Here is a 25,230-nt window from a genome sequence, read left to right on the forward strand (position 1 = left end):
ACTCCAGTGAAATAGTCCAGTACAGAGGAGACCGAAAGAGCCTGAGCTTGTCTGGAAGAAGAAGAAACTATTCTGGAAGACACACTTATCCTGGTTGACTTTAAAGATCAGCAAGGTGTACAGTATCTATGGCTGTTTATGGTAATTATTTGTAATCATTTGACTAGGCCGAGTAATTTGACCTAATGATTGCTTCCTTGCATGTCACTTATAATGTGCATCAGCTTTATAACACAGGTTTTCTGCTGGGCATCGTGTAAAGTTCGTAGATGACCACCAGCTTTACACCATACAGTGTTTAGGTTTTTTTTCCAGTTGTGAACCTGTTTGCTTTGAATTGTCACATTTTACACAATAAATCTAAAAAAAAAAAATAGATTTTATAATTCTGGAAGTTTACATTCAGCAATCGGTCATTTCCCTGAGAAACACAGCTGATATTGTGTACAAGAAGTAACAGTGACAATGACCTTTATGTATTGCTGCTCTTGGCAGTTTCATTATCCGAGTGTAATGTGATTCACAGCGAAAACTGAGACCTTCTTGCTTATATACGGTGGCCTGTAGTCTAAAGTCAGGGTGTTGATAATTCGCCCTTTTCTCCGTAAATTCAACTACTCGACAGAGCTTCTAAGTAATACTTCTCATTTTGATTACTTTTAGTGACAAGCCCAGCAGAAAATAGTTTATTTCCAAGTATTTTTAAGACTGATAATGTCTGTTGCCTGCTGTCTGTTGAACCAAAGATATGAACCGACTCAAAATTACATTCCTACCCACTATATAGTATTTACATTAAGTACTAAAAAATATTCAGTATATAAAATTTATTAGAAAATATTGTAGATTGTTTAATTCTAGCCTTCAATACTACACATTTAACATGTATATGATACCAGGATACCAGGATATTAACAGGCTTATTTAGGAAAAATCCAGAGAGTTCATCAAGTTTGGCATTATATTGCAAATTATCCTTCTGTTATCCTACGGAGTCTCTCAGCCTCAATATTACTCTCTCCATTGATTTGACAACAGTATTGAACAGGGAGATGCCTGACAGAAGCCCTGCAAAAATGTTCAATGCTGGGTCATAACTGGCTGAGAAACATGTGTAATGCTGGCCGGGGTGTGGATGCAGCAGCACTGTGGGTCTCTGTTAGGTGTTCAGGTGCAGAGGTTAATCTACTGAAAAATGAGTGACAAAGAAGAGCCCGGATCAGTCATTCCTACACAACACACTTCATACATCTTAGGCAGAGGACGGTGAACAACAGTGCGATCCGCATCAGAAAAGGAATCGCTTCGAGAAAGAGGTCATTGTTCCTGGTATCTCATTTTACAGATAATTCTGCTTTCTTTACTTAATACCTCTATATTATATGATCTGCAGTAATTTAGTTTTTATAGATACTGCTTGTATACTTTCATGGAAAGTACTTTTCTAGGCCCTTTGGTTTGTAGATTACTCTGTATTATTCTGTCTTAATGATGTTGTAATGTACCACGATACACCCATGTACAGCACCTTGGGGTGACTATGTTGTGAAATACACTATATAAAAATTAATTGAACTGAGGTTTGTAGATGAATAAATACGTAAAGTAATAATTCATTTTATCATGCACAATTTTGTGAAATGTTCCATTACTGTTGTAGGTTTCCTCCAACTCATTGAGCCTCTGCCACATATAATGAGCCTCCATTCATCTCCATCTCTGGCCCACCCAAACGCTGCACATGGAATTACAGTAAAGGAATAAGCTATGGAAGAAATTAGGTGTTGCCATCTTTTCCCGAGTGGGTGCAGGGGTTTTGTGTCAGACTTTGAGACAACCCCACTGGGCTCGAGCTTCACCTCCCCAGTCTGGACTGTCGCCAGGCTAGTTAAGGGTGAGGGCGCAGTGGATGCAGAATTAGCTCTGGATGCTTGGTACACGCCACTTGTTATGACTCTTCTCCCACACAGTTGGCTCCTTCTCCTGACCTCACTCTACACCTCATATCAAGGTAAGTGGTAAACCGGTAAAGTCAAAGGGTGCTAACATCTCGAACTGGGCTGGAGGTTAGTGTTCTCCTGTCTTCTAGCTGAATGACAGTTAGTTTAAACTCTACAGCGAGACAATCTTCTGTAAACAATCATCACCAAAACATAATTTCTGAAGAAGAATGCCAACAACTCGCAGAATAAAAATAGTTACGTGGGTGACTGATATGTAGCGACATGTTTAACACCAAACCTAAACTCCATGCATGCAAAAAACCAAACGCAGTTGGTACAGTGCTCACACTGTTGGTATGTTAATGATTGACGGGAGGAGTTGGGCCCGTTGACCGGAGGTCACAGTGAACACGGGTCAGTGATGCAGACTCAGAGGCATGCGCTAAGAAGCCAAAAGCCCAGACACACATCTCTGCCTCCACCTCAGGACCTCGTTTTTTTTGAAAAAAAGAAAAAAAAAGAACGAAAAGGAATGTTGTTTACAAAGAAGCATTCAAATCGAGCTTCACGCCTCTTCAGATGGTCTGGGCTGAACGGCAAGTCAATGCTAATGTCATTTCTTGAGTATATACAGAATATTTATCCTTTCCAGTGCAGATGAAAATAAATACTTCAGACATAAGTTTATGGCAATACTTCTCTACTTTTCCGATCGGGGTGGTTTCATTCAAAGTCTCATCGCTTTACGAATTCGCTCACGAATCTATAGCGTGCGTTCCCCAAGAAGTCTGTTGATCTTTGAGGACGCTTAAGGCCCATCAAACAACATCCAAACCAAGCAAGTAAACTCCAAACCACAGAGGCACAAAATGACCACATTATTTTTAGTTCTACTGGAGTCAGAGCGCTTAGATGATACAATTTCCAAATGGAGGGGAATATTGTTTTTGACCATGTTACTAAATAGTCTGGCGAAAGGGGGCTTTGTAAAAGGGACGAAAAACAGGAAAAGGACACTTTTTAAATGTTGACTAAATTTGTTTTTAATTTTCAGCCGTGCTGTAAACTAATAAAAAATAGGCAAATGCATTTTACACAATGTAATTCAGGACAAACAGTTTAACTGAACCTGGAGTTTTTTTTTACCTTTTAGTTAAAAAATAACCAGCTTTGGAAACTTTGATGAATCCAGGGCGATAATCAGTTAATTCTTTACTGATTATTGATATTGATTGATAAGAACTATACTAGTTCTATTCTGGAACTCTCGAGCCCTGACTGAGTCTGACCCTGACAGTGGGATTATGTGCCGGCAGCAGGAAATGGCCGTGGATATGCACTCTGGGGGGGGGGGGGCACATGGCGGGACAGTACTCAGAGGGCGTAGCGCAAACCAAGCTGGTGTCATTTCAGGATGGACAGACCATGGTGATATCCAGGCTCATAATTTCATAAAAAGAAACAATGACCCATAAGTCTGATGCTCTGCTAACAGCAATGTATTGCAGAGAGAACGTCACTTAATTGGCGGTGCTTAAATTTTATTGATTTAAATTCCTAAGAAGGGGATGGGGTGGGGGGGTTCTGCCACAAAAGAAAGTGTTTACAAACCTTTAAAAGTCCGGAACCTATGTTTAGCGCCCAATTACTTTATGAGTCAAATTAAATGTGTTTACTGTTTTAGCTTTGTGAAGGGAGAAGCTCTGCGAAAATGTAAAATCCCTGTCAAAACAGTAAGGAAAAGACGCATGATGACATTAGCAGAGACAAACAACAGGCTCTTTAATTCCTGGAGCTTGTTCTTTATAAAACCTTCTATTAAAATAGAAGATATGGACAAAACTTTTTTACTTAAGTTTTGTATTTCATATTTTTACTTGATGTTATATTTATCATAAACCTCCTTGGTATAAAAAAAAATCACTTATGATGAAATAATGGCAGTCACAGCCAACTACCTAACAGAGATACTGCTGGATATCTTATCTGATCAGTGTAGGGTGCCTCACGCAAAGGTTTGACAGCCCGACCTCCTAGGAAACTCTCTGGTAATTTTCACATACATTCATACTATGTTACATAACTGAAACAGTTTATAATGTTTAGTACACAAAATTCGGAGCAATGGAGGTTAAAACGCGGGTTAAAAACCCAAAGCAATATGCCTAGTATAGGAATATATACATCTGGTCACAAATTGCAGGCAATGCACCAATTTTATCGGTAAGTAGTGCTCAATGTGCTTACTTAAGCCCATGATATATGTGAATTTTCATATTGAATAAAATACATTTTAGTGTTTTTGTTAATACATGTTATCTAATGTTCTTAAGACAAATCATTTAGTCCTCTTTGAAACGGGGATTAATGAAGTGGGTCTCAGCCACAGGGCATTTCCCATCATGCAACACTTCCCCATTGTGTATGCGTGTGTGTGAAAAGGAAATGCGTGAGCCGAGGTGTAAGATATTTCACTGGCTGCGAACTGTAACAAACTCCAGGTTGCAGGATCCAGGCCTCTGTTATCAGGGCAAGAAGTACTCAGGGAACAGGAAGTTGGATTTGGGCAGGAGGAAGTCTTGAGCCTCAGTTTATAATATGTACTTTTTTTGTTATTTTAATATGGCCCCTGGTTGCCTCTCTCCACATTTTAATGCTTTAAAATAAGTATAATTTTATAACCCTACTTTTCTCTCTTCGTCCATATCAACAACATTGTGTCCAGACATTATATATTTGTCCAGATATCTTTATATTTGTTCGTCGCAATGAAGCGAAAGAAAGAGAACAAAGTTTAAGTTGCTTACTTAGACTGACCTTCATGGATTTAATAATTACAATTAATCAACGACATAATAAATTGAATATGATAAATAAACAGCCCAACTGTTTTAAGTAAAACGGGCCCCATAAATCAATAAAATTACATAATTATCGTACGGCATGATCCTAAATCAGAACTAAGCCTTTTGTTTACACAGTTGCAAGCTGACCAGAGAACTCAATGGGTTGTGGATGAGACAAAAGCAGTTTTCCTCTAAGGATTTAAAAAAGCATCTTTCTGGTAAAGTAATTAATTTCATATGAGCTAGTCAATGATTAACGAGTTTAAAAATAGACTTACGTTCAGCTAATGACCTGCAGCCCAGAATGTCAGCAAGGGCTGCTGTGAGTGAGAGATGCTGTTCTGCTCAGTGTTGTAGAAAACATCAAAGGTGGCCTATATGGTCTCTACTAGGTATTTCTAAGTCATTAGGCATTAAATGTCTTAAACACAAACACACTCTTCTTCTAGTCACATACAGACTGTGTCTCTCTATCTTTAGCCCTTTCACCCGTGCATGCGCTGTTCTTACACACACACGCTCTCAAATTATCTGTCATGCATACACAAACACAGTTATACACACCATTGCAACTTCCTCTCTCGGATGCTGTCAGAGACACACGCAGAGCTCTTTATCAGATTCGCATGGGTCACTTGTAATCAGAAGTGCAGGTCCTGTCTCGTGACAAACGCACGCACCCAAACGCACAGTGCTGCCTCCTCTGGACTAGAGCAACCGGCTTCACTGGCAGCTAATTGTGCGGGAAGGGGAACCCCCACAGCCCCCCTCCATTACGAAAAGGGGACAGGATGCAGGACACGGCGGCTTCCTGAGCAGCCTAAACACGACGGGAAACAAAGCAGGCAATGCGGAACCATCCAGACCCCAGAATATGTTCCAAAAGTTGCAGTGCAGGATCCAACAGTTTCATCTATTCTGCTTGCTTGATTTTAATTCGTCCCCTAACATATGGACTCAACAAACACGACAGAATTAATCATTTGATATAAAAAAAAAAGTCTAAACATATGTTACTGAGGAATAGTTAAACACTTAGTAATAGCTGGCCCAGCAGGACTGTTGAGTCAACCACTGCAAAAGCAGCAAAACCGTATGATCCTCCAAAGAAAATGACACATTCTGTAACTATGTAGTCAAATTATGGAATTTGATTTAATTACATCCTTAGAAAAAGAAATCATGCACAAAGCGGAGCTCACTGGAAAGCCAGAGTTTGCTTCCTCTAGTAGTTCAGAAGCATGTCTGAGGTCAGCTGAGGATCATTAGGCAGCAGAAAGGATTATGGGTTATGGGTCAGGGCTGCAGGTTCAAACCCCACACAGCTCACCTGAGGAGGGTCCTTTGATTATTTCCCCAGCTGTATGAATGGGAAATCAATAAAGCCTAGTTACTACCGAGGTATGAATTTCAATCTTTGACCGGATGTTTTATGCTCAAATGTATAACAGCATTAAATTTTAACAAGTTAAGCAACTCACTACAGCTCTTCCCCGCATGAAGTGGAAAACTGAGGCAAAGCAAAAAGGACACTGGAAAATCAAAAATGATGAAGTAAAGTGATAAGTAACACAGATAGAATACAGACCGTCTGAAATTCCTGTAATGTACAATGGAATAAAATCTTTAACAGATTCTTTCAGCAGTGCAAATGTGGAAAAATTGTAAGCTAAGTTGCTTTTGACAAAAGCATTCACATGTAAAAAAATATGTAAAAACTTGGTAAAAAGGAATAAGCCTCATTAGAGCTGGCGAGGGTAAAACCATTAGAAAACAGGAAATTATGAGAGTCAACATTAAATCTAACCATTGGCAAAAATGCATCATAATCTTGTTATCATGAAAACCTTGTAAAACATTTTCCTTGCTACCCCTTTTTTACAAACTCCTTTTCCAAACCAACTTCCACACAGCAGGCTTTGGCAAGATGCGGGCAGAGTTTGCAAAACTCAGCATCTGGCCTTGCGCAGGGACCGAAGCCTTTAGGCTGCAGTGCTGGGCTAAAAGGTAGCCGTGGAAACGCTGGATTGGACCGCGGACTTGTGGCAATGCCTCACAGGAATGAGCATCTATCAGGAAGCAGTGGGTTCACAGTTGTCCGTGGCTGGTATTACGTCACTTATTGAGTCACGTGAGCTACAGGGAGAAACAGAAAGTGGACTGGCAATGCGTCTGCTGCCCCATGTTTCCTGGCAGGCGGGGAGCAGACAGCTGAGGCTGATAGTGGATTGGAAACCTAGATAGCAGAGCTTCACGCTGTGATATACAGCCTTCGGGCCTGGTGGATACAAACAGACTGACCGTCTGGACCTTGGCTCATTATTTATTATTGTTATTACATTATTTATTTTCCCAGCAGACGTCTTTTTCCAAAGCGACTTGCATTGCTTACAGTTTCACACTTTTTTCCCATTTGTACAGCTGGGTATTTACCAGTTCAGACTTGTGTGCTCGGGGATACTAACAGCAGGTTCCCTCCTGGGACGCGACAAATGTACAAAAAGCAGTTTCCCATCCTCAGTCGCTTCAGGTTCCCTTTTAGCAGACTTCAGGTGGGGTGCGTTCAGTGACCTTCTCTTTTTATATGGAACATGGCCTCCCAGAACTACCTGGACAAGGTGCTTGAGTGTCATCCCACTGTGAAAACCTCCCCCCGCATACACCCCCTGTAATACAAAATGCATGGATGCCCAGAGACCTCCTCTCTGAAGGCATCCCGGCAGGAAGCCTGCAGTGAAACTTGATCCACGTGACTTTTTAGTTCATGAAATCCTCAGGTGTCAAACAGCATGCATCAATGTTTTCCATCACCACCACTCCCAAAACACACATCAGTCACGTTCTCATTTTGGGTGTTAACATGACTCCCCTTTAGCTCTTTTACTGTGATTATTTAATTATATCTGACAGAACAGAAAAAATAATATGAATTTATAATAAGCAAAAATGTATAAACGGTGTAAAAACAAAGAGCAATAAAAAAAAATGTGAGAACTGTCCTAACACTGTGTATGAAGAGTAACTGAGATTTATCCCAAGAAAAATATGAAATCCTGTGTATACACACTTGGAGGGAACTGTTAGCCAGCAGTGATACAGACCTCGGGTCCTGCTTAGACACTACATCTACGTGTGGTTTTGATATTCTCAGTTCCAGGTTGGGCTGTGCACCGTACATGGTGATTATCCATTAGAGTTTTTAAAGCAAACCATAGACCTGAAATGAATCCTGAGTCTCCTTCTGTAGCAGTATGTCAGTGAGACCTAACAAAGTCTTTGAATGTAGAGCAGTTTATGGGCCGCTTCTGATTTATTATCTGCTCTTTCCATTTGGACCAGTTTTTGACTGTGAACATTAGAAATGTTCAGATTTCATGAGATTCTGTCCATGATGCCTGGACCTGGGAGAGATTTATGCAAGTCAGGCCTGGGGATTGGGTCAGAAAACCCCTAAAGTTTGTAACTTTGAACAAAAGTAGCTAAATTTAACATTACAGCATTATGACTCGAGTGTCCCAGTTAGGGCATGATAGAGAATGGTAGTGTTATGATTTCAATACCACTGGCAATACATTAAGCAAAAAGACTAATCTGGATGAAACCCTAATAATAGATTTGCAACAACATTTGGGTGACTGGACACAAGGAGGCCAGAACGCAAACCAGGCAACAGCACCGCTGGTGGAGGGATGCAAAAAGGGCTGCATGATCCAAGATCAAAACTGCATGGGCTATTAAGGGATCTATCTCCATCATCCCAAGGAGGCGTCTCTCTGCCAAAATCCCTTTTGTATTGTATTGTTTTTTTTTTCAATTTCCCTCTGTGCTTTGCTTTATTTTTCGGCCTTTTCAGAAATTTGAACAAAGGACATCTGAGGTGGGAAAGAGTATGTCCCTTGCAACTAGACACAGAGAATGCCGTGCGGTCAATAGCAATCGGAAATTGTATCTCTGCTCCAAGGCATCCGCAGACATTTACTACAACCGGACCAGGAAAGCATCAAATACGGCGTACTGAAGGTCCGGAAATGATGTGGAAGCTGGAGAATCAAACAGTGGCCACTATGATATTGGCCAAAAGCCTTGCTTATACACAGAGCTGGCCTCCGTGTCATGCAGCCTTTATGAGTTAAAAAGTTCAAAGATATTCCCCTCACAAAGTTGCGCAGAACACAACAAACGCAGGCCGACGATTGCGGCTTTTAACCAGAGCAAATTCAATTTCTCCTTTGCTGTAGGAATCCTCGGGACCTCAGTTTTGTTGTTTTGTCTTGGGGAGTTATGACACTTGGCAGATGGAAAACATTGCTGAAATAACCCAAGCATTGTGGTTTGAAGGGGGGCAGCAACACGGCGGGATAAGCGAAGAATATCAGCTGTATAATTTTACACGGAAGCTTCTTGGTTGGCTACCACAGCAGGTCAAGCCCTCTGGGTAGTTCGTGAATGCAACGGGGCACTGGATTGAAACCTCAAATAACCTTATGCTCAGTCAGACATAGAGTGGACTAACCTGATTAGCACTGTAATTAATGGCCTGGCCACTACTGTACTTCACTCCGGCTTGCAGCTCAAGCCAGACAGCACACTTTGGCGAGAAGAGCCACTATGAGAACAGAACAATGTGACCAAGGCAAGGTTTTACATGGCCTCTGGTTGTACAGTTATGCCAGCCAAGTAAACAGGTTTCAGAAGATTGTGGTGGTGTAGTAGCAAGGTCAGACAAGTGCTCACGTTTCTTCTCCAATCTGCTGCTTCATTCAGAGATGGATTAACTTATCTGGGGGCCCTAGGCTGTTAACAGCTTAGACATTCATATGTCGCCAATTTAACTGTTTCATTGTTTCTGAGGTGGGGCAGAGCCCAGGTGATTGTCAGGTCCCTAGGCTGTAGCCTAGGATAGCCTATGCAACCCTGGCTTCTTTGGTATGACTGTGACAGAAGTCAGAAGGGTCTGTTCTGTTTCCCAGTGCCTTTTTTCCAAGTTGACAGCATCAATATGCAGGGAGGAAATGGCACAGTGGTCTATGACCACTTCTTTTGGCCTGATGCTGGAGCCGATCAAATTTAAAAAACAGTATAAACTCCTGTGGGAAACCAATTTTCTTTTCACATATGAAACCCAACTTCATCTTGTTACAAAGCGTACAGATTAAACTGAGACAAATCCATGATGGAACAAGGTGAGATGCATATCATGTGTCAGCTTGTCTGAACAATTTAAAGACAAGGACAGGCTGTATAATAGCCCTTCAAACTCTCCTCTTCCCTTACTAATGGTGCCTCAATGTTCAAAACATAAAACAGGTTCTGCGGTTTATTGTTTTCTGTTCTGAAATGGGTGAACAAAGATGCTTTCTTACTCAAAGTCCTGGGTGCTACAAGGGGTTTTAGTTTTCCTGGAAATAGGTCATACCCACTCAATAAAACAAAGAGGCTGGATATGTCAAAGAAAACTGAGAAAATAATGATTGTTCACGGAAATCTGACTTCACTGCTGTGTGGACAAAGATTTCTTGTGAAATGGTGGGGGGCGGGGTGGGCATTGGTGCTTTAACCGCAACACTTTAGCCTTGATGACACCATGCCCCCAGAATTCACATAATGGGCTCCTTTTTACTTATCTTTCTGTATTCGAGATTGTGTTGTGGAAAGGCCTGAAGTCCAATGTTTTTTATTTTTAAGTAGACTTTATATTGCAGCTAAAAGGAAAAATATTTGCAGGGAAACACATAACTGGTATGCAAATTTGAAATAATCTTTAAAAGCGATACATGCCTCAATCGATTGTCATAACAGCGCAAATGCACACTTAATTAATGTGCATTTGCGTTGCTATGACAAGAAATTATTACTGTGTATCTTAACCTTTACATGCTAAATCGTACTTCATAATTTCACATAAAGTATGAATGCACATGTACAGTTACAGCCACCGATTGCCACACATATCACTGTTAAGGATGCATGTGTACTTGCAAACTAGTTACGTACATCGTTGAATATTGGTCAATACCAGATTTTCATGCCCTTAGAGGAGACGCAGCTGTCAGTTTTAAGTTCAAATTGCTGTACACCTGACTATGTGAGTTCTGACAGAAGCCAGCTTTGTTGCTTGTTTGATCGGGTACAGAATACATGTTTCCAAAGCCATGAACCTCAAATAATCAAAACCACTCTGGCTACACAAACAAAAAGAAAGAAAGAAACCCTCAATACATAATGCTCTCTTGCATTTACACTGGAGGGAAAAAAACTGTTTTTGCATTACATTACAATTCCAACCTGCTTTCTCTATCAAACTCCCAAAGCCACAATTACCCTTCATTCATATGACAATGCTCCCAGGATATATGCAATAAAGTTGATGTACTCAAGAATTATCAGGCCCTAGTGATTGATGGAGAGGGTTGGGGTGACTCGTTGTGACAACCTTGCAGGTGCGTAGTGACAGCAAAAACACCTTGAGTTGTAAAGACAGCACTTATCTACCAAGAACAGTGATTAATTCTAACTGTTTTCAAGTTAGGTCCGCCTCTGCATTACTGACACAATAAGATACGCAGGCAAGGACACACTTACCCACACAAACAATGCACAAACCATTCTGTTCCTACAACCTTACAACCAAGAAGTGTGTGTGTGTGTGTGTGTGTGTGGGGGGGGTGTTAATATTTACCTTCTGCAACAACTAAATGCCAGATTCATTCTGACACTTTCCTTCCGCTGCAGCTCTTGACGCTCCAGACAAACGGAGAGAAAAACCAGCATAACCTTGTCACTTAAACAGTTAAACGAGTACAGTCAAAGTAGAGGTAAGAATTGTTGGTTACTGTTTCTTTTTACGGTATGTCCTGTACATACTTACTCTTTCTCCCTTTTGTGTAGCCATTTACTCTTTTAATCTGCACACAAAAAGAAGGATATTAAGTTATATAATGTGAGAAGTTTGCGGATTTTACTGGACAGTAGCAATTTACTAAGAGTGATGCAACTAGCTGAAGAAGTCCAAACTAACGGGACTTTCACTTGCCTTGTACATTCACTTGTCAATTATAATCAGCTATGAATCTGTTATATCATTTACTTAAGCATGAATGTGAGGCTTAAAATTATATCTGCCCAACAAATTCAATCATCTGCTGTTGGAAAATTTGACATGTATGTGTGGTTGTCTGTACGTCTGTAAAATGTACATAAACAAATGCATGTTTTACGCTACTGCTGTATGCTTAAACATACACATTAAATTAACCAGGTCTACAACATTACAGGATGATTGTGGGTGAGGGGGCAGAGGAAGCCTTTATACCAGAGGGGTAGCAGTAGAACAACTAGTTTGTAGTTTTTAAAGTAAAAAGAGCAAAGGGCCCTGAGGATCCATTAATGGTTCTGAACGCTGCCTGGGGGCAGGATTCCAAAAAGCACTACAACAGCATTAACAGGGAATATGATCTATGAGCAATCGATGCTGTGTTTGTTGAAACAGCACCGTAAATAGAGATGAAATTAGCCTATTTATGTTATTTATATATTTAAACAGGGACAGTGCACAATAAAACCTCATGTAGAACAAGGAAAGATGCACTGTACCAGGTTTTACCAAGTACTGCTATTTTCCACCCATATTCTCTGAGCAGGTAGATGGAACATTGAATTAAAGGCAGAATAATATGTAAATGGTGTGTATAATACAGGTTATAAAATCTTACTAAATTTCAGGTTGCAATGCAGTTGCAGCAACAAAAATTTTAAAGGCACAATCATTCCTATATTGCAAAACTAGCTTGCTCACCCTAACTCTAACAAATATCTGCAAACACTGCAATGCCCAAATCCGGAACCTGCCACCACACACTCACACATACACACACACTTAATTCATAAATTTGTGCAAGTTTGCTTTAAAAACTATTTGCTGAGCAGGAAAAGGACAGAAAGCTTATACTGAAAGCAGCTCTGTTGGATGTATCGCACTGGTTTATGGTTCATGCTTTAAGCTTCAAACATTAATGCGTCCTTAGGTTCCCTACAGTGATGTGCAGCCTTTTTACTAGTGACAGCTACTTTTATAAAGAAAATAATCTAGGCAACTTCTAAGTTGCAACAGTATATTTTGCACATCGAGGGGGTCCCCCTCCCCCTCGGTAGATTTGGCAGTCGGGCGGGAGGAATGGGGGCTGGGGGTGTGGCGATCAACAGTGAATATCTTGAAAATCGACCTGTCGATTGCAATTCACCAGCTGGCAACCACTAATCTACAGCAATGAGCAGGGAAGAAAAATGTGCTACACATATGAGCCTATATGCAAACTAACACGAGGGAAGCACTCAGAATGTTCGGTGGTATTTGTGTTTATGGCAAAGCTGAGTTCCTATCAGATCAGAAGAGTCACTGTTTTATAAATACCTGCCTATTGAGCTTACAAACACCAAAATAGTGAGGAATGGGGGCTTCCAAGTAGCGGCTGTTGAAGGGCATCAAGATTTTTCAATAGCATTATCAATAATGCACTTTGCACACGCAGAGAATGGGAAATATTTGGAAAATGTATGAATAGCATCTTGGTTGGAGTCAAGAAGTACTTATAAACAAGCCCAAAACAAACCAACGCTTGTTAGATCAACGGTTGCAAATCATAATTGCAAAATGTAAGTTTCAAATAATGCACATGTTGATCTTTCTTCCAAAAACTGTGAACAAAAATTTGTGACAATTATATTAAACATATAACAGTAGCTGAAGGGCAAAGCACTAAACTGAAAATGTCCATCCCTGGTGGATTTATTTCAAAATGCCGAGTATGAGATGAAGTCCTTTTGTAGATGCTTTATAAGGTTACGTTTTTCATTTTACTTTTGCTGTGTATTAATGCTTTCTAGGAACTTCCTGCATAGGCGTTTGTAAGTTTTCTTTCACACTGCGGTAGTCATGTGAAGTACCTGTCAGGTCTTGGTGATATCACTGTAAAACAATATCTCAATATTTTACACCACTGTAGCGATATTCTGTATATATCATAATTATTGCATTTTTTCAGGACAGAAAGTCAGAATGAATTACAGTTTTATTTATTCACATCAATGACTCCCAACTGGAAAATGCATCTCTGCTGAACATAACAATAAGATGTCACAAAAATTAAAAATTTTTTGAAAAAAATGCAAATTGACTAAATATCCAAGTGCTTGAAATGTAAACAAATATTAAGTATTCAATAATTAGATTGTTCAGTTAAATGCTTATATTCAAAATAAGACACCAGAAAACATTTTTAGCGCTTTGGAATACTTCTTTCTCTTTGAACTGTATTTTTCTTTGCATTTCGCTATCTAGCCTCTTTTTGACACTGTGTTGGTGGGTGCAGCTTTGCGGAGGTGTCCGTCACTACCTGATCTGTACCACCTGCCTGATCTGTACCACCTGCCTGATCTGTACCTCACATGTCTGATCATGCACAGCATTTTCAAGCATAAATACACCGAGTTACAATTCCTGGCACTGCCCGATCGATTCATTCTATCATTTTACAGCTATCCATATAGTCTACATTTACAATAAATAAATACAATCGCTTTAACAATACATTACCAAGCTATTTCATGTGTAAAAATGTATCAAAGATAAGATATAAATTCGATACATCGTCCACCCCTAGCAGCTGCCATGTGTAGTAATGGTTATCTTACATTGCAGTTGAAAATAGCATGTTCAGATGCCAAAGGAAGAGCTGCTGCTTTGCAGTAGGCAGATAATTTGCTTTACAAAACCTTATATGCGTGTTCCATCTTCCAAATGCTTATCCCGGACAGGTCAGCAGGAAGGCCTGGGCAACGCAGGACATAAGACTGGGCTACATTTTAAATGCGATGCTTTTCAATCAGGGGCAGACACACACAGACCCACAATTTAAAGGGAAATTTAAAGACACAGGTCAGCCCGACTGCAGGTCTTATGCTTGTAGGAAGGAATTCCTGCATCAAGTGCAGTGAAATTGGGGAATATGCAAACTGCTCCATTCACCCAGGGGGAGGGGGAATCAAACCTCCAACCCTAAAATTGTGCTGGGCACACTGTAAATGCTATTATATGTAAGTTTAATGAATGTGCTCCGAATAACAGTAACAACAATTACCCAGAAATACACCACTGGTCAGACTACCAGTCAGTCATGTTCACCCACCCATGGTGATATGAACTACAGCTTGGACATTACATAAGAGCTGTCACATGGAACGACGGCAGGCAGTGTTCCGCATCATTTGGGTGATCGTGGCTTTTGCTCAAACATTTTCCCCGAATGCAACGTAATGTGCCCTTGGAGGCCAGGCGTGTAGACATGGAAAGCGGATCATGGCAAGGGTAACTGGGCGACATGTGACGCAGGTAGCTGAACTGGGGCGGCTTCACTTCGCTGGGCATGGAATGGCTGGCCGGGTGCCACCTGCATCCAAAGAGCGTGTAATGGACTTGTCGGAACTCCTTGCAAGTACAAGAAAAGAGTCTGTAAAAATGCACCTCTTGCACCCCCCCCCCCCCCCCCCCCCAATCCGCCCCATCTTCCCTCCTATCCCAAGGAAGGGGATGCCTTTTCAGACTTCCCTACCGCAGCCAGGAAGAGGGACCGTGTCGATTCACTCCACTTCTTTTCAGTTTGGAACTACTGGATTCGTCAACAGGAAGAAACAGATGTAGAACAGAGTATACCTACTATGTTACAGCCATGCAAGGACTGTGAAAAAACACTCAGATTATTCATAATTCATCAATGCAAACATCTACAGAACACTTCCCAAGTTCATTCACACCTGCCGATAATATTATCAGGAGACCAAAAAAACCCAAGTTGAATGAAAACTAGCTAAGTATGGCAACCGATAAGAAGGCATTTTCAGTTTGCTTATACAAATTAAAACATAAACGTCCCTAAAGAATCTGACCTGAGCTCCTGCGTGCTTTTGAGAAAGTCATAACCTGGAGATGCCAACCTTCTGGGGTGTGTGTGCTGGTGGGCAGGTGGGAGCCCAGCACAACTGCGTACTGCCACCTGTGTGACCTTAAATGAGCCCTATTTTATAGCCCAGAGCTTCCAGTGGAAAAATGAAGGCATCAATGTCCAGCACATGACAGACCCTGTTTCTGCAGCTTCCTTCTCCTGTGTCCTTCATTCTTTCCTCTTCATCTAATAACCGTTTAAAAATCGAAGCCAGATCCAAGAACGTACCCTTTGGCAAAAGGCAGAGTCCGGCCTGCCTGATCATTGCACACGCAAACCCACTGATTCACACTGCAAAGAGAAGTTACAGTCACTGATTCACCTGAACAGCATGTCCCGAGAATGTAAGAGGAAATTTAGATTGCCCAGAGAAGAACATGCCGTCCCTCATTTACACTTTTACCAACACCAAGCAATGGGCCTCAATCAGGCATGGAAATTAGGAGCAGGATCCACAAAGGGACCATATGTCCTCTGTGTTATAGGTGAACATCCAAGAAAGGCAGACAAGCAAGGACAAGACCCATCTGATGCTGGGGTGCATTGAACTCATGAACAGGTTTGCAGCAAGGAAGCTGCACAAAAAATAGTCATCATAATGTAGAAATTCCACTGAAGTAATCATCCCATGATCCATCCATCCAATTTCAAAACATTATTTTATTAGAATAATGTTTTTTTAATCCATTTGTATATAACATCGTGAATTGGGAAATTATTCCCTGACATCATACAGGGAATGTTACAATAAAATGTAAAATTAAATTATACCACAAAGCTAAATTGTGTACCTCTCTTCAGATATGTCTATCATTTTTAAAGATATGACTCAGTGATACCTTTATACCCCATTCAGAGTGCAAATCTGATTGGAAGACCAAGGGATGACAAGTCAGTTCCCCAAGTGACTCACGATATTACCCTGACGTCTAACATCATTGCATCATCATGACCATTTTCCAGACCGGAACTTTTAAAGAAACTGCCCCGACATTGGCCCTTTTCAGGATCAATCGACAGAGGGCACGTCGCCCACCATTCCACAGATGGCATATCTGAGACTCGCCCCCTTTCGAGAGACATGTACATTGTTGTAAGATACTACTCTCCCCGTTCCCTGAAGAAGGGACTTGACAGGTTCGCGATCTGGCGCCTCTTACCATATCGTATCTGTAAGAGGGTACACAGCTGTGCACCTGCAACTGAAAGCTGCCACTATGGAGTTTCGCTGCTTTAACCAACTAAAGTGCAAACAACAACAAGAATTTGGTTTTGTTTTATTTTCTGCTGAATGCGCCCACTGGCGATAGCTCCCATGTCTACTCATTTACTGATCAAACAAATAAGTTATACTAAGCATTATAAAACAACTTATGAACTATTTCAGAGGATAAGTAATCTTAGTGTTTATTAGACCCAACTGTACCTTAAAACAATATTTCTGACATTTATAACCACACTGCATTCTCCGCGGGCGGCTCATTCTATTTATAATGACAAAGGCAACCAAACAGGGATTAGAGACACTAAACAGACAACAGAAAATAAGACAATTACTTCTGTTGCTTCTCATGTGCAATACGTATGAATTGAGTGTAGCTATTCCTTGGCCAATAATTATAAATTATTAGGTGACAAACTACTAACATTAATACAAGATGCATACAAATTATATATACAGATAAAGTTATTGACTGTCTTCATTTTACAGTAAGTTGTTTTTCCTTTTCTGGGTATGGGAGCTGACACCATTCTTCATATTTTCTATGGTCTATTAATCTTGATCACTCTCTTTTGGTCACTGTGAACTTCATTCAAGCAGATAGCGGTGATTCAAACCAATTTATTTTGGGCAGGCCTGTTCTTAGACCATTTTCTCTGTGGTTTGGCTCTCAGTGACCTCAGGATGTCCATTTTGGACTAACCCAAACGTTGGAGAGCCAATAAGCTCTTACAGTCATGTCAATTCAGGAGAGCCATGAATCACAGTCCTTACAAAACATGTGGAATTACACCACATTTTGAGGAAATGTGCATTTTTGCCATTTTTAAATGTGATTTTCTGTTTACAAGCGGCTTGGTGGGTAGTGCTGTTGCTTCTCCCAAGACTGTGACCCCAGCTCCATCGATGTAGAATCTGCATGCTCTCCCCATGCAAGCACGGATTTCTGACCTCAAATTCCGACAAAGCCCAAGCTCCACAGATACATAAATGTCAGATACACTATATAGTATAGGTAAAAGTTACATTCTGCATTTTATATTTCATCGATGCTTTACTTGCAGAATCAGATGGAGGACTTCCATTTCCAAACGTAGATAAATTGTACGTTGGCAGATATAAGTCTTTACACTTAGCTGTTTTTCACCATCTTCTGCACCACTGTTCCCGCCTGCCATTTCCCCTCAAGTCAGAACATAGCAAAGCTCCTTCTAAGCTGAGAATGGGCCAAAAGTGCTATGATAAAATGAAGACATCGCACAATGAATAAGAACACAAAACATCAAGAGCGTGCTCCCAGTCATGTGAGAGCATCTGTGAGGTCCTCACTGGGTTCGTTCTAACAGCTGCTTCAGCAGTGCTATTCTGGGCCGGCAGCCCTAACAAGCTTGACCGCTGTTTGGCACCGTTACTGCATATAAGTTTGGGTTTCTGACCGCTTCTTGATGGACCTGATGATTAATTAATTGCGCATTTGCATGTGACACTACCTCACTAGCTGAAGTAGCGTATTTGTTGATCCCGATCGGGTCACAACCCGCACCTCTTATATGTCACTACTTGTGTGTTCCCTTGCGAAAAAAATTACATTCTGGAGAGTTTGTCTGGCTGGAAAAGTCAACTCACACAACACGTTTAAAAGGATGGCTTTGCCATTGAACTGGAACCGTGAAACAAAGGCGAAAGGAGCCAGGACTCGTTGTTCGGTGATGTGATCATCGCTGTTTACAAGATATAAAAATTATAATGAATAGATGACGATGAAAGGTATTAATAATAAACAGAAAACCTTTTGAATAAAGTCTGAGCGGAGGTTCGATGATGTAACTGTCTTTGAATTTTGTTCGGTTTGGAAAGACTTAATCATGGACAAAATTACAAACAACTTGTGATGGGAATGTGTTCAGAAAAATAGAGAAACAAATGAACTTTTCTCTTCCCCCTTAATTATTCTAGTCACTTCTAGCCATAGTCAAGGCCTATTAAGTGCCTTGCAGTGTAGTTAATGTAATACATAATGTCTGCCTTTGCTCTGCATAAGCATTAGCTCATGACCCACCTAGCCAATATCCAGTCATTTTCAGCTTGAATTTGTGCATTATAACAAAGGATTTTAACAGATCATTACTTCTCCATTGTGTGAGGAAGAGCTGATCCGTAGGCTAATATCTGAGCGAGCGCTGTAGTGTCTTATCACCTTGTCTGGTCTGGTATGGTTCTTGATGGCTTTATTACAGGTGGCAGCAAAAAGTTGTGAGACACTAATTTAATTTCCTTTGGCTGCAGCATGATCATGGAGTAAAGTAAAATGCAAAAAAGGCAGGAATGAACCTTCGATTGCCAGGAGTAGCGCATTGGTTCTCAGCCCTGTGTTGGTATGACATACCCTCACTGGTTACTCAGGACTTTTGTTGGGTTACAGACAGTGACAACATCGTCCGTTTTCGATTTTGAATCCTTCGTTTATCTTGATGCTAGATGAAATTCCCATTTAACATGCAATTTAACATAACAGAAAAGCTATTTGTTTAGAAGGCATCCCTTCCTCTACAGCAATACAGAGAAGGACATAAGTGCAGTGCAATAAAAAAATTATGGAAGGTTGCCTTTCAGCTTTGCCACACAGTACCCTTAACATGCTATAAAAGCTGCAAAAAACTCCATAATCATCGCAATTTATTCTTATAAGTTCCAACATGTCCAGGCAACGCCATATTATGATGAACTATACTGAGAAACCTCATGGTGGGAAATGAGGTAACAGGGATGGAGGATGGAAGGCTAGATAGCAATCATCCCCAGACTGACTATTTAAAACAGGCCAAGGGAGCAGGCAAAAGAGATGAACATACACAGCACATAAATAACATTTGAAGTGAGAAAGAAACACTATGGGACGGTGTAAAAAATAGCGGAAAAATAAAGAGGACAAACTCAAGCAATGGCCTAATTTATTTTGAGATGTGGCAGACATTTGGCTTTATTGCTTCCTCCAACAGTAACTGCGGAAGGGCGAGCGAGAAGGAAGCAGGCGAGCGAGAAGGAAGCAGGCGAGCTGTAGGTGAACAAGCAGAGTGCAGCTTCACAAACAGTAAGTTTGTGAGAGCCGACGGCTTAGAGACATGAAGAAGTAGAAGGGTAGGGTGCGGGAAGCACGTGCAACCAGTAAATAGCTACAAATACCTGAATGCCTTCAGTAGTCCACAGGCTTAACATGTTAATTTTTTGAGTGCGGGTCTTCATGCACGTATGAGTTTGTGCTTAGTACTTATGAAGACTCTCTTAGAAATGAGGGAGAAGAAAAATATCCATGCCAGAAATAGACTGAAATACTTTCCTCCCTGGGTTGGATTTCCCACTTTCGATTCTTCCACCCTGCCTGGAAAGTTCCCCCCATCCAGGCAGGCGACACATGCAAGGAGAGGTCAGAGGTTACCGTGGAGCAGAATAAAAACATGAAACAGAAGTAGTACGTAAAGTGCAATTATAGGCATCCATTCTTGACCCTGCTATGTTAAACCAGACATTCCTTATCATTAGGAGTGTGTGGAAAATTTGGTGGAATGTACCAAGAGAAGCGAACCCCATGGGGGGAGCTCAGATGAATACAGGCCCCTTCCCCAGCCACAGCTTGTGAGTTCCTCCTCGTTAGGGAGAGATGGGAGGTGGGTGGTGGGGGCTGCAAGAGTTTTTGCAAACAACAAGCTTGTCGTCCAAGCCTCAGAATCAGTCAGCACAAAGACTCGTGGCATGGCAAGTTGTAATGCGTTAGTTTCTTTACAGCCATGTGTGACAATGCATGTTTGTATATGAGTGTGTCTGAGAAAGAGCGAGAGAGTGACAAAAAATGAAGAGGACAGACTTTCGATATTTAGCAGTAGGAATTGTTACTTTCACTAGAATGAAATTGACATCGGTTGCCAGATGCAACCCAATCATCATCTCCCTGACTCACCACATAATCATAATTCAGTTATAGAGTCTGTATTAAAATGAGCATCCCAGAACACTAGGGCTTCTTTAGTGTGTGCCTTTACACCGTCAAACTTCACTTAGACCTCGAAAGATGTGAACCTGTCTGGTATGTGAAGCTCAGGCGCACACACACGCAAGCACACACGCACGCACAAACACACACACACATACACACATTAAAAACACAATGCCTTGACCTTTCTGTATTGCCCAGGGCTATAAAATAAATAGCCAGGTTTTTGGACAGCCTACTTTCCTCTCAGATTAAGTATATCAATTTTCCAATGGCTTACCTTAAGGCACAAGCACGCCTCAATGTATGAAACACATTTCCAACAATGTGGTTAGCTCACTTATGGAGTTTGTTAACACTGGGCTGCAGCAGGGTCAAAATTAACAAAACGTACAAAAATCACAAACGTTACACTCTCTGCATCTGCTTGTAGTCAGTTAGCATGGTAAAATAACTCCAGTAATTGAAAACAAACAAGCAAAGAAAACAGACTCCACCTTAAACAACTGTACCTTGTTACATAAGGGCATACAGCTTCCCTTTGGGACTTAGTGCAGTTTCGACAGCCAAAATGTTTCCAAGTCAACCGCCAGTGCACCAGTTCCTGACATCAGTGCCCCAGTGTCACCTGCGGCTGACAACAGCTCAGAGCAGCCGACAAACACAACCTGCGGTCGACATTCTTGCGCCCCCCCATATGCCCCCCCGTCACACAGTGGCCCCTAGAAATTTTCCTTTGGTGCTTGTAGGTGTTTCATTTAGCTTATACAGCCAGTTCTTTGTTGTCTGCAAGGAGCCCACACCATCACAGTTAATATATGTAACATACAGCATGCCGACTAAAGATAAACCTTTTGACTGTAAGTGCTGTTAAACCTGAGGGAAATAACACCCAGGTGGGGCAGCGTGCGGCTCAGTGGGCTAAGCCTGTGTGCCTCTAATCAGAAGGTCGTAGATTCAAACCCAGCCTCAGCCTGTGGGTCCTTGAGCAAGGCCCTTAACCCCCAGCTCCCTGGGCGCCGCTACGGGTGGCAGTCCTTCGCAGACAACTTACTCTATGAAAAAAGAGCAAGTTGTGGGAGGCGTAAAGACAATTTCCCTATGAGGATCAATAAAAAAGTGTCAATTATTATTAGGTATGAGAAGAAAAGCACTAAATCTTAATTTTTAGAGAGACGTGCAGTTCAAATGGGTAATTATTTTGTTTGAGGTTGATAAGGGGAAGAGTAACTCATATAGCACTGGGCCAAACTATGAAAACTAGTCAAGAAATTAGAGAAAACTTTAAATTTTGTGAATGGCATTGGAGAAAAAATTTGTTAAGACAAAACAAAAGGTGGAGGAACCTACATCACCAGAGGAAGGAGGAGGGGGCCGATTACTGTGTAACTGTAATTCCCCTGAAACACCTCATCACTGGGTGGGGACTGATAAAACCTTACCCAGTGACCTATTACCCACCTAACACACACCTGACCATGAACACCCAGACAATAACAAGCACTCTGGATGTTTCTGAATGCAGGGTTGCAAAGCTGTAGGTTCAGATATAAAACGCCTCTGTTTTCCCCATCCTACAACTACAGTAACGGTGCCTATACCTCCTCCATTTTTAGTTGACCGTCTGTCTGTCGTTGCCTCACTTTCCATTGCACATTTTTCACTGACAGGTCTACGTTCTTCCAGGGCCACTTGAATATCTAGTGAACTTCATAACACTACAGAATAGGCCTTGCTGCCCTAAAGCCTAAAGCAGTCTCCAAAAATTCAATAAAATGAAATAATGACACCAGTCTTGGGAAGGCTGCATGAGAATGTCCAGATAAAGACGTAAAATCTTCACAAGTTAGATTATGCTTTGGAGAACCTTTCCCTTTGCCTGTTCATGCTCCCTGGGATACTTCATTAAAGTGCATAAAAAGGACTTCTCCCTTTTTCTTGGGTTTCTCCTTATAGGGACAACTGAACGGGCAGTCCTGGACAGAATGAGCTTCCAGAAATCCGAATATACGTCTGTCCTTCAATCTGACAAACATACAGGAAAAAGACAGCGATATATGCAGAGGGATGGCAGCTGCGACCTGAGGTTCAGCCATGTGCCGGGAGAGTGGAGTCTATACATTACGGACATCTTCACCACTCTGGTGGAGATCCGGTGGCGGGTCATGCTCCTGACTTTCACCCTCTCGTACATCCTATCCTGGCTCTTTTTCGGGCTGTTATACTGGGTAATTGCGCTGATCCATGGCGATGTAAAGGACCCATCTCAGGAACCTTGCATGTACAATGTGCACAGCTTCACGGCGGCCTTCCTCTTCTCCCTGGAGACCCAGACCACCATTGGCTACGGTTTCCGTGGTATGGCTGAGAACTGCATGGTGGCTATTGTGGTGGTGACTGTGCATGACGTCCTCAGCTGCTTCATTGACACATTCATCATCGGCATCGCCGTGGCTAAGATGGCGTCAGCACGTAAACGGGCACAGACGGTGGGCTTCAGTAGCTGCGCCATAGTTAACCTACGCGATAACATGATGTGCCTGTCCTGGCGTGTGGGCGATTTCCGGCCAAACCACATGGTGGAGGGCACGGCCCGGGCCCAGATCGTCCAACACGCAAAACACCAAACGGGCAGAGTCACAGTATCCTACCAAGACCTGGACATACAATACAGTGACATCATCCTGGCCACACCAGTCACAATTATCCACCAAATCAAACCTGGCAGCCCCCTGTACAGCCTGAGTCCGCAAGACCTGCAGAAGATGAACTTTGAGCTAGTTGTGTCCTTCACCTACACCAGTGACTCTACAGGGATACTGCACCAGACACGCACTTCCTACACCCCTGCGGAAATCCGATGGGGCCACAGGTTCCAGGACATGCTGAGGGTAAAGAGAAAATTCTACAAGGTTGACTACTCACTCTTCCACCAGATCACCAGAACACTGGTGCCGGAGATCAGTGCTGAGGAGTATGACAGGAAGGTAGAGAAGCTGTCTGACAGTTCAAATCATGAGCTGCAGAACAATGAAACTCAAAGCGTAGGAGCCGCTGTCCTCAACAACCAGACTACGGAGGCTGCTGGGGTCACTGCCACCAGTGAATCCACTGCTAATGCAGGCATGGATGATCAGCCTTAGTGCCTGTGCATCAAAATCACACACAAACGCGAAACGGCCAGCAAAGAACAGCAGCATCTGTGAAGCTTTTAGGAAGCCACATGGCAACATAGCTCCGTGGAAAAATATAAAATCACCAAATATTCATTTTCTAGAGGCAGTGCGAACATTGGCATCATCTTAATTCTAAGTACTGGATAGCAGAACCTACATAATAGCCCTTAGAACTATTTTAAAGGTGAAAAGTGATGTAATATTTGGAGGAGCATACTGTTCAGTGATTTCACTAACAGGAGTAAAAGCAGATGAGTGTCAGCTGTAGGTTGGGTTTTCCCATTCTGCACAAGTGTATTAAAAAAGGATTTTCCCCCAGTACGTAGAAGTCGACACATTAGTTTATTACACAGTGCCCTGGCATCATTATCTTGCTTTGTCTGTATAAATTATTTTTATTCGATCCACTGTGAATGCATTCAACTGGTGATGCTTCAATACGACAAGTAATTCTTCCTGCAGATCTTAATACATTCTTCAAACCTTATTTTATGCTTCCTGTTATTATGACTAAATATATTCCAGAGCTTCTGCAACATATAATGGGATATTGGCAAGGCCGAGTATAAACTCTGAGCATTCAATACATAATTTATGGCTAATATTAAGAATGAAAACGTGCCAGGTGGCCCCACAATACCAGAATGACCCAGAAAGTAATTTCATATTCATACAGAAAGGTACCTTATCCCAAGGGTCACGGGATTTTAACTTGCAGTCATTTATATTGTCAAACTTTAGTAAGACACAATAAACAATACTGCTATTATTAAATTTAAAACCTCACTAATGTTTTTTTTTTCCTCCAACAAATGCTGGCTTACCCATACTAAAAATACAAACCAGTTCAACAAACCAGTCAGATAAAAAATATGTGGGGAAGTCACTGTCATTCAGCTACACGTTCATATCCTCAGAGTTCGTAGACCAGGTCCTTTCAATATATGTATAATGAATGAAAATGCATTTTCTCCAAACGACTCGTTAAATAGATAAGCTTGAGCCACACACATACCTACAAAACAAGGCACGTGACATAACTCAGTTCCCTATCCAGA

The 25,230-nt window shown here is 41.6% G+C and overlaps 1 protein-coding gene and 1 long non-coding RNA gene across 6 annotated transcripts in view; one reads left to right on the forward strand and one right to left on the reverse strand.

Moving 5' to 3' along the window:
- LOC125715525 (uncharacterized) overlaps positions 1 to 25,230 on the reverse strand; it is a 67,086-nt gene that overhangs the window by 7,525 nt on the left and 34,331 nt on the right. The window contains exons 2-3 of the long non-coding RNA XR_007384090.1: positions 11,658 to 11,694; positions 11,469 to 11,530 (exon numbers count right to left, since the gene is read on the reverse strand). This is a non-coding gene — a long non-coding RNA (uncharacterized LOC125715525). The remainder of the gene's footprint in view (positions 1 to 11,468; positions 11,531 to 11,657; positions 11,695 to 25,230) is intronic.
- kcnj16 (potassium inwardly rectifying channel subfamily J member 16) lies at positions 1,226 to 24,953 on the forward strand. 5 transcript variants are annotated; one of them, XM_048987178.1, is made up of 5 exons: positions 1,226 to 1,316; positions 1,661 to 2,011; positions 11,522 to 11,604; positions 20,008 to 20,099; positions 22,953 to 24,953. In XM_048987178.1, exon 5 carries the CDS (start codon positions 22,982 to 22,984, stop codon positions 24,137 to 24,139), a length of 1,158 nt encoding a protein of 385 aa, XP_048843135.1. In that variant the 5' UTR covers positions 1,226 to 1,316; positions 1,661 to 2,011; positions 11,522 to 11,604; positions 20,008 to 20,099; positions 22,953 to 22,981; the 3' UTR covers positions 24,140 to 24,953. The 5 variants fall into 5 exon arrangements, with proteins under 5 accessions (XP_048843135.1, XP_048843131.1, XP_048843130.1 ...); XM_048987174.1 differs by lacking the exon at positions 20,008 to 20,099; XM_048987173.1 differs by lacking the exons at positions 11,522 to 11,604; positions 20,008 to 20,099.

Source organism: Brienomyrus brachyistius, chromosome 20 (assembly GCF_023856365.1).
Source record: "Brienomyrus brachyistius isolate T26 chromosome 20, BBRACH_0.4, whole genome shotgun sequence".
NCBI classification, from domain to species: Eukaryota; Metazoa; Chordata; class Actinopteri; order Osteoglossiformes; family Mormyridae; genus Brienomyrus; species Brienomyrus brachyistius.